At 37.9% G+C, this 14,280-nt stretch overlaps 1 protein-coding gene across 5 annotated transcripts in view; it reads right to left on the minus strand.

The window, feature by feature from the left end:
• Positions 1-14,026, minus strand: part of LNPK (lunapark, ER junction formation factor) — a 49,121-nt gene extending 35,095 nt beyond the window's left edge. For 2 of the 5 annotated variants that reach the window (XR_015773093.1, XM_014249592.2), the window contains exons 1-6: positions 13,942-14,026; positions 10,101-10,182; positions 8,829-8,873; positions 7,424-7,611; positions 4,084-4,142; positions 1,780-1,820 (exon numbers count right to left, since the gene is read on the minus strand). Coding sequence is in view for 4 of the 5 variants with exons in the window: in XM_014249592.2 (XP_014105067.2) it covers positions 1,780-1,820; positions 4,084-4,142; positions 7,424-7,611; positions 8,829-8,873; positions 10,101-10,127 (360 nt within the window). In the remaining variant the exon portion in view is untranslated. Of the gene's footprint in view, positions 1-1,779; positions 1,821-4,083; positions 4,143-7,423; positions 7,612-8,828; positions 8,874-10,100; positions 10,183-13,237; positions 13,256-13,822; positions 13,840-13,941 lie in introns of those variants that run through there. The other 3 variants (XM_005519824.3, XM_088058942.1, XM_088058940.1) reach the window with 3 other exon arrangements.
• Between the last annotated feature and the right edge of the window lie 254 nt (positions 14,027-14,280).

Consider the following 14,280-nt stretch of genomic DNA (forward strand, 5'->3'; position numbering starts at 1 on the left):
CATAATTTACTTATCCTAAATACTTTGAGGACCACAATGTAAATTTCTTAACTAATCCTATTTACAAACTCAGCCACAAATCAGAATTCAACAGGAAAAAAAAATCTCTCCCTCCCCATTATTTCACTTGATTTTTGTTTTACTAAAAAGTAGGTTATTCATAGCCAAAGACATTCCTAAGGAAGTTATTCAAACAAAACAAAATCAAATCTGAGTATTACCAAAACGAAATTTTACAGAATGCAATTTATTCAGTGTTTTTTATCTAAAACACGAATCAGACTCTGTCTTTCTACCTGCATCCCCTCTTAGCTCATTTCAACATGTTCTGATTCATGAATAATTATCTAATTTTAATGCTTAATTGAACATCTTAAATTATAATGAACCTCTTGAGTCCATCTTCTGAGTAAAAAGTACAACACTGCACTGATTCAAGAGGTTGCAGTAAGTCCTCTGTTTCTGGTTCCTTGCTAGGAACCAAGAACCCACAAGATCACATGATAATCACAGACTCTGAAAAACAGCCAAGTTATACATTATTGGACTTCCCAGAACTGTTTCAGTAACCTATTTAGAAGTTTGTCTTAAATGATTAAAGTTTCACTTGCATATATACTCATGGCAATTTAAACTTTCATATTTAAATTCTCTATAGGCACACACTACATTCATTATTGTCTACGAAGTATTTATGCAGTTGTTTCATTTTTGTGTTGTGCATTGCTTCAACCTGGTTCTTCTACAGCATGTTGTTTTGATGTTTTGCATATGCAAAATACACATTTAGGTTTTTTTCTGACTAATCTTTCATTCAGTGTCTTTTGTCCTAATTGCTTCTCACACACAAAAACTCTGTATTACTTGTTCTTCTATAAAAAAGATTTTCATGATTACAGAAAACTAAACTGAAACTGAAACGAAGACTTCACATTTAAGATTCCAAAAACTCTTTTGTTCTCTACTGTGCTTTTTTTCCTTCAAGAACTTTTCCTTTAAGGCCACCATATGACTATGTTAATTGGAAACATTAACTAATTTCAGTTAAGTAGTTTTCATAAAATAACATAGTAGTCATGCTCATTTCTTTCTTTCCTAGAAAATGTCAGCCTCTCGAAATGTCAGTTCCTCTCGAACCCCTTTATATCAGCACTACAACAAACGCACACATCCATTTAAATATTAGCAAATCATCTTTACCAAAAGACAGTGACATAATTAGGTTACAGGTTATCATTTTTACATCTACATTTTAAAAGTGATAAAACACAGATCATGACATAATACCAGACTCTTATCCAACTCATTTTTGGTACCTTTCTTGTGGGCTTTTTATTAATTTAGCTACCATGGCAAAATCCAGAAGGTATGAGGTGAACACTTTGGGAAACTTATAAACAACAACACCTCATAATAGAAATTTTGGAGTTTTTGGAGAGAGGAGGAGATGCTTTGGCAGGGTAGGGTTGGGGGCAGAGATTGTTTGGGTCGTGGCAGTTTAAGTTTTACCTTACAAGGCAGATGAAGCCTGTAAGAAAACAGGTAAGAAAAGAAAACAGCTTCCTCTCTCAACAAGTTTCCTTATGGAGTGATTAAATTGAGAGGAAACAGCTTTCAAGGTTAAAAACTTCACAAAGAGAGCAAGTTATCCAAGATTTGGAACCTTTTCCATCCTAAATTTTTCATACCGAGATTAACTGTTGATCATGTTTAGTGCAAATATTTGGCATACACCAGTTTTGGTGAACCATAACAATTTTTTCTTAAAGTTTTACTTACTATTTTTTTCTTTTGGGACTTTAAATCTTCCAGTGCATCATCTAAAAGAAGAACATTATACATCAGTTTTCAAATATAAATTAAGATAATTCCAGCACACTCTAAACATTGATTTCACCTTGCAAAATCAGGAAAAATTATGCACTGACCACCACCAGCTCTAAACATCAGTAAACTTTGTATAAAATAACTAGAGTTTTTATGTGAAAATAAATCACTTAAAATGCTGAAACTGCTTATAAATTATAGCCCACTGTTATCACTTTACAGTTATAACTATTAAAAAATTTTATGCACCATTTCCTCATTAAGCAAACCAATTCTAGCCAGTGCCCCGCTCTGACCTACATTAAAACTGGTACAACAATGGACCAAATACATTTAATCTCATGAGTCAAAATACGGAAAAAAACCTTGAGGTCTAAGCATTAATATATCTGAGTACCAGATTTACTGGCTTCAGTATTTCACATAAACCTCTTAACACATACTAGTTTCAAATGCCAGGTCAATTCCAAGCTTCAAAGCTCAATCTATTTCCCCCTTTCTATACTCTCAGACTACAGCAAAGCCCCCAGTTTTGTAAGAACAGTTTAGTGTGGGTGTTTCTGATCACTTTACCTCCTGTACTCAACAAGAACCTCATGAAACACCTGCCCCTTCAAACGTGGCCAAATGGCAATTACTGCAAAGTACTCTCAAGAAACCAACATATCTCATCTTAATTAAACCTACAGAAAAAAAAAAAAGAGAATTCATACTAGGGAAGTCAATACTTGAAATATACCTCATTTATTTTCTCCATGCTTCGGGACAGATCAGCCTAAATCTTTAACAGTTGTTTGCCTGACCAGTCCTAAACACTGAAATTCCATCATCTCCCTGCATCACCTTCCCTGGAGTCTAGCTACAAATTTTCCTCATTCACAGCATCATTCCCAAATCTGGTGTATACCGGTTATTCAGCACAAAGCTTTATTGTATTAAATAACCACCTCCAGTGTCTCAGTATGTTATACCAACTTATCCCAGAATAAAATCTTAGCTTTGATCAACTTGGTTGACAGTATGCTCTCTCAGCTACGCTTTCTCCTGCTTTACTGCTTCAACTCTACATTCGATTTTTCTTTTTTAAATATAGGACTTTTATCTCTGAGGTAAAACACTTCATTTTTATCCAGTCTGTGGAACCACACAGAAATAATCCCTTTTGGCATGTTCTATCATCTACTAAACCCTTTAAACACAGGTTCAACAAAAGCACTAGATTTGCCTGTATGCTCAAAACAGCAATAAAGACATTTAAGCAAACTAGAAAAACATACTTTTTTTTCTTATTCAGCCATGAAATGCAAATCATTTGTTTCACCTTAGAAATGAATCACACAGCACCACAGAATATATGGACAATTTTATTTCTACATAAAAATGCATGTTCTGCACTTGCATATCAATTGCAAACATTAAGTTTAAGAAAAATTCTAAAAGTGATGTTTAACTTGTAAGCTGTCACAAATTAAATACATCATGCTGTTCTGCGAGTCATAAAACACAGTGCAACACTGAGGTTTTCCTGTATTATTGCTCACATCACCATGAGATATTGTTACAGGCTGGACTGCTTTCAAGGAAAGTCTCAAATGAATTCTAACTACTGCAGACAAGTGCCACAGATGCTGTTTTTAAATAGCATGCAGATTCATTCTAATGCAAAATTTAACAACTTTTTATTTCTATTTGAACACCTCCATTACTTTTCAGTTTTGTTACATGACTTCCAATTTTCCTTAGCTCTCAAAAAAGCAAAAAAAAACACCTGCTTATACCTTTCCCACTCAGGAAAACATAAGTATGCTTTGGAGAACTTGGGAGAGAAAAGATATCTTGCCAAATAAATTAGACACATCTGCTATAAATCTCTTCCCTTTTGTATAAGGATAACAGATTAAGACTGCTGGAATACTTGTGAGATGCAAGTATCAAGGGAACTACTACTACTGTTTATATTTCCTTTCCCCTTGCTCCTACACCAATTTTATTCCAATTCAATTTTGACACATGCAAAGACAGAAGAAAGCATAATTTTATAAGTGAAGTGATAGATTAAGCAGTTTCCCTCCTGTTCCTTCATGAACTATGTGGTAGAAAAAAGTTTAGCTAATACTACCCATTTCAGTATCAACTAAAAGGCTACCCTTGTCTTCCTGGAAGCTGAAGGATCAAAAGCATTTACATTATCATAGCAAGCATCACTCTGAACTAGTTATGTATTCTAAAAAAAAACCACAAGGGAAAAATACTTACTATTCCTTTCTGTCCGTTTGGAAAAGAAAAAAATGAGCAGTGTTCTTATACACCAGATTCTTTAGAAGAAAAAGAAAATTATATTAATTAAAATATATTACAGTAACCATTTCTGAACTCATTTAGCAAACAAAACATTTACCAGATGAGATTTTTTTTTCTTTTGCAAATACAAAGGACAGTATTTATATACGAGACTAAAAATTTTCTTGTTGACAAGCATCTTGTCAACAAGACATCAATATTGCTCTAAATAAAATCATCTTTTCTATTAAAATTAACTGTTACTTGAGGCAGAAATACTAAGGCAGCAGCAGCAATATCATCACTTCCTAAAAAATGTTCAGCTGAAAATTACTTAGTCATCACTTTTTTTTTGACAGATTTATAATGCATTTTATCAAAAAAAAAAAAAAAACTTACCAGTTAAGGCCCAAAATTAAGGCCCAAGAGATTTGTGGGAAGAATTCTAATACCAATGAAAATCATGAGATAGAGCTATTGTACAAATGCTCTCCCAAGCAGAATTAACTGACCTGAGTCCTAGTGATTTTAGAGAGCTCTAAGTCTACTCAGTTTCTGTGGGGTTTCAGCTGACTTAGCTGCAGCAGTTTATGTCAGGACGAAGTTAAACTGATCTATGACTATTTTACATTTGAAAGGTCTCTCTGCAATCATCAGGACTTCATTTGTTTTAAAGCTTAGAATTGCTTTTAAATATTAAGCTGACACTTCTCCTGGTAAGTTATTCAGTCTAAGCCAAGTGGCAAACCTCATACACCAAGCCATTCAGAGCATCCAAAACCCTCCTAGTACTAATTAAATAATAAAGCCTAAATTAGCAATGTTTCATTTAACAGAAAAAAAAGGCTAGACAGGTTATCTGACTAAAAGCACGCATAAGAAAGCAAGCAAAAGGCTCCAAGAGCTTTGACTTAATTCATAAGAATTATCCTTAATTCCTAAGAATGTCATCTTTATTTAGAACATCCTGTATTTATATAATGGTTGACCAGATAAGAATGCCTTCAAGTACTAACAGCACAGACCAAGTTAGGCAAGTTAGATGAGGCAACTGGAATCTGAGAGCAACCTATCCAAGGGAAGAGAAACAAAGAAGTTTAACTATCCCTTGCTCAAAGGTGTGCTGTAATAATTGATCCAATAATGCAGGTGGATTTATCTGCTTACACAACCCAAAATGTGTCTTCATAAAGTAATAGAAGAAATAAATGCTTACAGGGTTTAAATTGCCTTAAATACCTTGTTACAAAAGTACAAGGCAAAAGCATTATTTCTTTTTTAATGTATGCTTAATAGTCTTCTACCTAGAGCTGTATTCTAAATATTAAATAATTCAGACATCATGAAACAACAAAGCATTTCCTCTTTAAGAAATCCAAGATGAAAGTTTACTAGCCGACCATTTCCACCAATTTTACAAAAAAAAAAAACAACAAACATTTCTGTGTAAATCAGGACATGTGAATTAGATCCAATTCAAATAGAAACCAGTTCAAGAAAAGCACCCTTCTATTTAGGGTATTTCAGTATACATTTAAAATTAATGAAGTGATATTCCTAAAACTTAACTTGCTCTACCAACATCAGTAACTTGCTGTGACCCTGAGGGACTGACCTAAGGCAGAAATAAGTTGGTGACTGACTGCAAGCTGGAAAAGGCAGACATACTCCGGTTTGATTAGGTCGGAAAAATCTCTAGAGCTATTACTGGGTGGCACCAGGCATTCAGCATGGAGTCACCTCTTGACCGAGAACAAAGACATGCTGGCAGCTGCTTGCCATTCATATCTGCCAAAAAAAGCTGAAGGGGAACAGCTTAAGAAAAAAAAAATCTGATAAACAGTTGCAAGTCATAAGAGAACAACGGTCTGATTCTAAGTGCTAGTAAGCTGATATCTAAATCAGAATTTTACAGAGAACCATCCTGAGAAAAATAAGCAGAACTGGAAGACAAACTAGAGAATAAAAGACTAACACGTAAATTCAAACCACAGCACCAGAAGCCATCACCTTCAATAATAAAAGCTTTAATTTCTACACTAATTCTAACAAACCTATGTGAAAGGAGGCTAGAAATACTTCCTCTTTTACAAGCCTTTCCTATCAGCATGAACAAGCTTCACACACTAACAACAAAGACTTTGAAATGCTTGTCCTTAAGAACAAAACTAATTCATACTACTGCCAAACATTAATTTGAGCTCTAGTTTCTGTAATAATCTTTTCCAGTCAACATACTGCTGCCCATGTATCTTCTCCAGAGGAGTCCACAATAGCAGCCTATCAGTGAAATTATGGATAACACAGTATGACATACAAAAAGCATCTTCAAGCTGGGGGTTTTCCACGTGTTACGTCATGCTGACCCACACTCATCAAACTTGCAAAGCCTCAAATATTTACTTTTGACTTTACATTTCAAGTCTAAAACTAGGACATCTACAAACCATGCTTTCATATTAAGGTGCCATTATGACCATTTCAGCAAATTAGTAAATGTACTGTGCTCACTGTTGGTAGGAAAGATGCTCAGTAGGCTGCTCTCACCTCCCTGATGGACTGGAGGAAAGGGAGGCAGCAAAGCAGCTGTTCAGTAAGGTAGAAGCCCATTTTGTTCCTTTTGGAAAAGCAGACTTCTTAGACAATGAAAGCCAGTCATCAGGATAAGCTTGGAACAAATACGTAGGCAATACTTTCCCCAATCCACATACAATGAAGTCTGCGTATTTTCTTGCTGAAGAAAGCAGTCAATGATTTTCCAGAAAAACGGCTAATTATGTAAAACTAGTCTTCAACACACTTTGGGTGATGACCTTTCAAGTCAATTCTGAGTTAACAGTCACCTAACACATGAAAGTAAGTTTCTCCATTCATTCCTGTATTTTTCCCAGGTTTATACACTACATTTTACATGTAGGTGATGCACCTTTGGTTCCTTCCATATAGTAATATTACTTTTCAAATTGCAGTAAAAACAAAACCCAATAATGCTCTTGTGCTTATACTACATCACCTTACAGCTGTTCAGATACAGCTCTCTAGCCCCAGTATAATTTTGATAATCCAAGAAACTTCAGATGCTATTATCTTTTGATGATAAGACTTAGTTCTATACTAAACTTAGACCCATGAGAGACATTCCCCTCAAAGAAAGTGTCTGCCTAACTATATGAATTTATTTTAGAAGAAAAAATTCAGCAAGTTATGACATCTCAAGCATTGTCAAAGCAAACTCAAACCCCTGCTGAGATGTATTTTCCATCTCCTTTTATCAAAGAGACAGCAGTTAGAAAATAAAAAAGGCATATTTACTTACATCAATGGAAATGCAAAAAATGGAAGTGTCATTGTCAGCCTTGCTGTCCATTCGTCAGGAAGACACCACAAATATACAATTAAGCAAGTAATAAGGTAAAGAACTGAGGAGTAGAGAAGAAGCCTTCCAACCCATAGTTTCTGTAGCCTCTGATTTTTTTCTCTGAATTCTTCTAATGTCTGTATTTCCTGCAAATAAACAGGGTTCAGCCTTATTAGTGTAAATAGCCTTAATAATGCAAATAGTAAGTAGTTTTACTAAGCTGCCTTTAAATGTTTGCAAAAATCAACCCTATCAGTTTGATACTTGATTAGAAAAGTCAAGCAGCTTTTTCATAAATGACAATATTTGCCCATGGACAACTTTCATAGCATAAATACTCCACACTAAAAAGATTATGGTATGGGCCACTTGCACCTTATTAGCAACTGATAAGAAAAGTTTAAAATCAGCACTTTTTCACATTTGTAACGCATTAGTATATTCAAGACAAGTGAAAAATACAAGTATCCTATGAATGGCAGTCTTTACTATCACATAAGTGACTACTAACCATACTCAGCATTCTAAAGCTTTCATCAGATACCTGCGGAATTTTAAATGCCTCTAACACTTTTCTAATAACATGGGAAATTACTGGAACCTCTCCATCATTTTACTTGTTCTCATTTCAGTTATTTCCTCACATTAAGAATGAAATCCTGAACATCTGTATGATGCTTCTGGTATATTAATAAGTGATCAAGCAATGCTCTGCTATTAATGCAATTAACCATTTTGACTGTATTTCAAGTGACAACAGAAGTACTCACACTTTTATTAAAAGGAAAACAAAAATATCAACAGCATATTTCAAAACACAGAGCACAGACATATTTCCCGACAGAGCACAGCCATCTGTCACAAATGCTGGTGAAAAATCACAATTGATTACTGAAAAATCTGTATTTGTTAGACAGTTATTCTGTCCCTGACCTTATTTACTTCCACTACAGTTACAACTTCTACACATAAAGCCATACATTGAAGCTTTTCTAATCAACCTGATGAATGGAACTTTGCATTAGTGACATTTTCCATTACATGGGACTTTAACCATTAGTTATAACTGAATTGCGTAATCAAGGCAGCTTCATATTCATTCCCATTTCAGGCTCTCTAAATAAATATTTGCCATGTAGTTTCTCACTATCTATTGATATTTTTTAAATTACTAAACAGTAAGGGGGAAAAAAGAGAACAATTCCTCTGATATGTAGAATCTCTACTACTGGAATAATTACCAAAATAATTTGAAATTTCATGAGAGTATTTTATCTAATGTGAGAGAAATATATGGCCAGCAAAAAGAAGGTATATTTCTAAACAAAAAAATCAAACAAAACACCAAAATGCGAACACATACCTTATCTATTTTTTCTAATACTTCTACAGTGGAAGGTTTTGCCTGCTTACAAGGGAAAGAACAAAGATATTAATATCACTTTTAAAAACTCAGTATTTTGAGGATTACTGTACATTAACAGTTTCCTAACAAAAAGACATTCATAGAAGATTAATAAATTATCTGTTTTACATAAAGGTAAGAAGATTTCCTGCTTAAGTGTGACAAATAGAAGGGACCATAAAGAATCACTGCTTTACAGCTGGCATTACTCTTAACTGAAGGCTCCAATCCTACATCACAAAAAATGAAAACCTCTAATGCATCTACAGCAATAATGAATGTGTGGGTGGAAACTAAAACAAGAACAGAATTGATGAGTGGCAGAAATAGGCAAAACACAGAATATATAGAGGAAGCCCTAACCTGAGTACTCCAGCTTTTTATTACAATTCATTCCATATAAGGACACATGGTGTAAATAAATCATAAGCAATTGCAAATAAGGGCTGTCATCACTAGTAAAATTCCCCATAGGAGCAACTGGAAATCCACCTTCTAGGAATCTTTCCTAATTTCTGAGAATTATCAAGCCACAATCTTTTACCGCCCTTCACACCACAAATTCAAAAACCACAGCTCACACTGCAAACCCTGAAAGTGAAGTTCTATCATACAAAACTGACATTCCACCTAAAGTTTCACCTTTAATGGAGTTTTGTATGGAAGGCTCTTAAGTCAACTGCTAATAAGCAAGGGCAAACCTACAACTAAAACAACTCACACCTGCCAGGAAAGTAGTCAAAAACCTCATGCCTCTTCTTCCTTATAAACTCAGTACACCACTCAATAACCAATAAAAGCAGATAAAAAGTCAAACTTGTACTGGACTAAGTAGCTACCAAACTGTCAGAACAGCCAGAAATGTATTCTGCACATACCCATTTTTACCTATGTCACCAGTGTTTCAAATCACAGATGCTTCAGCTTCTATCCCAATGATGCACCACAAAAGCATTTAGATTCACAGAAACAGTTACACCTGTATTTTTTTAAGTTAACCAAGACAGTGCCAGAGTGGTATTGCAAAGGAAATAAAGGAAGCAGCAGAGTTTCACAGCTTAGTGATTTAGCAAAGAATACTTTTGGTCATGATATCTCACTATTGGACTTTTAAGTGACATACAGGAAAAGTTTAACACTATCATTCAGCCAGCATTAATAGTCAACATGTCCTAGGTACTCCCACCTTCTAGACTAAAGATTATTACACTGTTACACAATGTTACTTACCCTCCATCTTGAAATTAGTCCACCCATCTTCTATTGCGGACAAATGCTGGCAGAGCTATCAATCTTCTACAAGAATTCACAGCTAGAAAAAAAGCATTAAGCACTTAGGAACAATCTAACAACAGAATCAAAGATTCTCAAATTCATTCCAACTTCTTAAGGAATCAAAATATTGTATAAAGACGTTGTCTAGGTATCTACCTATGTGTAATTTTTAAATTCAGTTTTCTGATTCATAGACCATCCTGTCAGTTGATCAGCTAAGATGTGGCCAAAGTTTTTTATTTTAGAAATACACAATCAGAGGGGAGTTCTCAAAAATGCAGGCACAAATGAACTGCAAAAAGAGCCACCAAAATGCTCCATCAGAAAAACAATTTTAAAAACTTAGTATTGGGCAGGATTATTTAAGATTTAACTAATTTCCAGTTATTTCCTCTGCTGCCCCTAAGCATAACTCAGTATTCCTTTTTAGCTGTCACTCCAGGCATTTAACATTAACATCTTTCTGTTCATGGGAAAAATTCTCAAATAAATCTATTTCCTTTTTATGCTCTCATCAACCAGAATATGCTGGATAGCACTACTGTTCTTTTGTGTGCTCAGTTTTAAGTTCAAAGAACCAGTTTCAAAGACTTCATTTGCTATACAAAAGCACTACATGGGTAGGTCTTCCCTGCTCAACCCAGTAATCAGCACATCAAATGAACTCTAAAAAACTCTAAAACAGTTCCAAAGGGGCAAGAGCAGCTCACTTCACCCTACACAAACCTGGAACCCATGAACAACATTATTTGATGATCTGAGTCTAAGCTCCTGAACCAAAATTGTACCAACTTTCCATTACAAGACAGTTGAATCAATTGAACCTTAGGATGGCAGATTTTCTCTCCAGTCATTTAATACACAAGTTTCTTACCTACTGAACAAAGAAGTAAACTGTTCAAAACAACCCTGACAGTAAACTAATGCTCAATCCCAACCGGGGTTCAAACCTTTTTCATTCTGGAATGAAACACTACTACTTACTAAAACAAAGCACAGATCTAGCTAGACAGAAATATAAGTGATCATTATCTTGTTTATTAAGTTTCCTTTGGCTGAAAATGGAAATATATATTTCAGTCCAAATTTGTTTTCAAATTGTCTGAGGCTGTTAGAACAATTTCACATGTATAAGATATGCACTGCTCACTAGCACAAACACTACAGTAGCGTGGTAACCTCTTCATCTTTTAGGAAAGCCAAGGACTTCAGAACTATAGGCCCTACTGGCTTCAGAAACCAATCCTTAAAGAAAAGGAAATCTGTATCAGAAATGCCATGAAAACGAAGCAAGAGCAGATGGGCAAATTAGCTCTGCTCCTGCCAAATTAGCAGCACAAAGGGGTGAGACACAGAAAAAGCAATTACCCTTGGACTCAAATTCTCAAAATAAGCACTACTGGAGCAACTCACCTCAGTAAAACAGCCGTCTTTCTTTTTTTAAACACACAATCTAACACAAAGAATTTTACACAGCTGTGACTTTGCATATACAGGCAGGTTTTTTGCAGGATGGGTATTGCAGCAGATCTGAGCTTACACTTTCTTTCCAGATATTTCTACAGACATATATAACTTTTATATTGTTTTGCAATAAAGAAACTGTGTCAAATAGCCAATTGAGAAGTCTATAAAGCCAGCACAAGGCTCCCAAATCTAGCACGTTTCCCTAGCATTGCCACTGCCATTAGGAGCAATGGTAGCTCTCAGCTGTGGACAGAGAGACACAGAGATGCTCACACAGCCTTTGCGTGTGCCATTTGCCTTCAAACCATAGCCTGAGAACCGCTCTGCTAGAAGTGTTAGAGGATCTTTTGGGAACAAATTATCCATGACCTATTGGTGACTCTGACTTATATCAATAACACATCCACAGTGCTATTGCTACACAAGTGTTTTTAAATCTGGCAAATGCTTGGAAGAGAAACAGGTTCAACAAGTGTCATTATGCATGTGATTTTACAGGAACTATGATGATGACAGGCTTTACAGAGGCTGCTCTGCAAGTCCCTAATACTACCAAAACCCTTTCCCCCAAAGAGGTATTAAGATATTAGGGCCACTAGATTCACATTTACAGTTTAGTCACTGAATCCTCAGTGAGGAGATGGAACATTTTCTATAATTGCTATGGAGTGCCTCTGACATCTTCCTTCTTCTCTCTTCTTGACATGACAACACAAATTGTCTTCAGCTGCTTCAACCTTTCCTCCTTCCTCACCACTCCATGTACCTACCACTAATATCCTACCATTCATGGCAAAGATCATCCACAAGTTGCTTCTTTCCCGTGCTCTAACCAATAAATTATTGCATAAGACTTTTCCCTCCTGAAGACTGCACTCTAGCACAGAGCTGTGCATTTCACTGACTAAGCAGTAGTGCAGTTGGACTTATTTCCACACAGGTTATCACTGATGTAATACACGAGTAAGATAGCTGCAACATGTCCTAAGCTTAAAACTGACAAAAGAAGCATTAAAACACCAAACAGAGAAGCTTAAGAAAACACTACTGCCAATTTTATTACCTGACTCTCTCAAAAAAATATTTATAGCAGCTCCGCTAGTCCCTAAACATTTAAATTATTTATTAAAAAGCAGAAGTTCCAGACTAAGAGACTAGAGCAGAAAAAGCTTCTCCTTTGAAAAAGGAATAAATCCACTAAGTCATCCATGCCCATCCAACCAGGTGGAGAAAATAGCTTCATGATCTCATTACACTTTTATCAAGTCAGTCTCAAATTTCTTCAGGGTCGTTAATGTTTTAAAAATTAAAAGTTCTCCAAAAACTCAGTCTCCCAAGTCAATTTTAATAACAGACATGCTGAAATTCAAGACTGAATAACATCAAGAGAAGAAATATTACAAGAAAAAAAAAAGTTAGAAACTTGTAATCAAGGCCTTGCATACAGACATACAGACCTCTCCCCTATAGCAACGGGCAATGCTTTTGAAATAAGTCTTTTTTGCATACTTAGTGATTCCACTCTATGCAATTATTTTTAGGTATTTATTATTATAAAGAACACAAATTCTGCTTCTCACATTGAATCTCCAGTTCTGCTCACAGTGCGCTCAGAATTCACTGACCTCACAGGTCTTCATGGGACCATGAAAAGTTTTTCCAGCTGAGTGCCGTGGACAATGAAACAAGCGAAACCAAACCAGGAGCATCACCCACCGCTTACTGCTGGCCTGTCCTAGGACGCCTCAGAAACAACAAAATACTAAACTTTTTTCCCATTTAAACTTCATTTTCGGCTGTTTCCGTCTGGAAGCATCCCACAGAGGTCCTACGCTTTGTAGAGCCTTAATTAAAAAGGCAAACTGGCTCCCACACGGGCTGCACAGCGACGGAGCGACAGGCGGGTGGGTCAGGCGCTCTTTTTTGAAACCCAACCCCTCGCAGCCAGCGCGAGGGGCCGCCAGCGCCGGGGCCCGGCAGGGCGTTGGCAGAGGTCAGCGGAGCCCCCGGCTCCCCGGGCCGCCAGCCGGGACAGCCGCACGGCGCCGCCGCTCCCCCGCTTCCGGGCACGGCGCCCGCCGCCCCTCCCGCAGCCGGAGGCTTCCTCCTCCAAGGCCGCACCACGGCCCACCCCGCCCCGCTGCCCCGCGACGAGGAGGGAAATGGGGAAGGAGCACTTGCCGCCCCGCTTAGTGCCCCGGGGCCGGTACCTGAGCGCTGTTATCGGGAGCGCCGGGCGCCCCTCTCCCGCCGCCCCGCGCCCGTCTCCCACCGGGGAGGCGCTCGGGGCGGGGCCGGGCCGGGCCGCGCATCCCCCGCCATCACGTACCTGCCGCGGGCCGGGCCGCGCATCCCGCCCGCCGCCAACGCCGCCGCAGGAGGAGCGCGCGGCCCGGGCGCTGCTCCCAGCAGGCCCCGCGCGGGTGCAGCAGCCAATCAGCGCCTCGCTGCCGCGGGGCGCGCTGGAGCGGAGCGGGGCGGGGCCGGGCCGGGCCGCGCTGCGCTGCGCTACGCTGCGGGCGGGCGGCGGTGGTGTACGGGGGCTTTGGGGGGTGTGGGGTGCGTTCTGCTCCGCTCCATACAGGGCCGTACCTGCCCGTACCCGGCCGTACCTCTCCCGGCCGTACCGAACCGTGCCGTCATCTGCCCGTCGCCTCGCGGCCCGGCC

The sequence above is a fragment of the Pseudopodoces humilis genome, chromosome 8, assembly GCF_049639895.1.
Source record: "Pseudopodoces humilis isolate 2021_Gansu_Grassland_sample_001 chromosome 8, ASM4963989v1, whole genome shotgun sequence".
NCBI lineage: Eukaryota > Metazoa > Chordata > Aves > Passeriformes > Paridae > Pseudopodoces > Pseudopodoces humilis.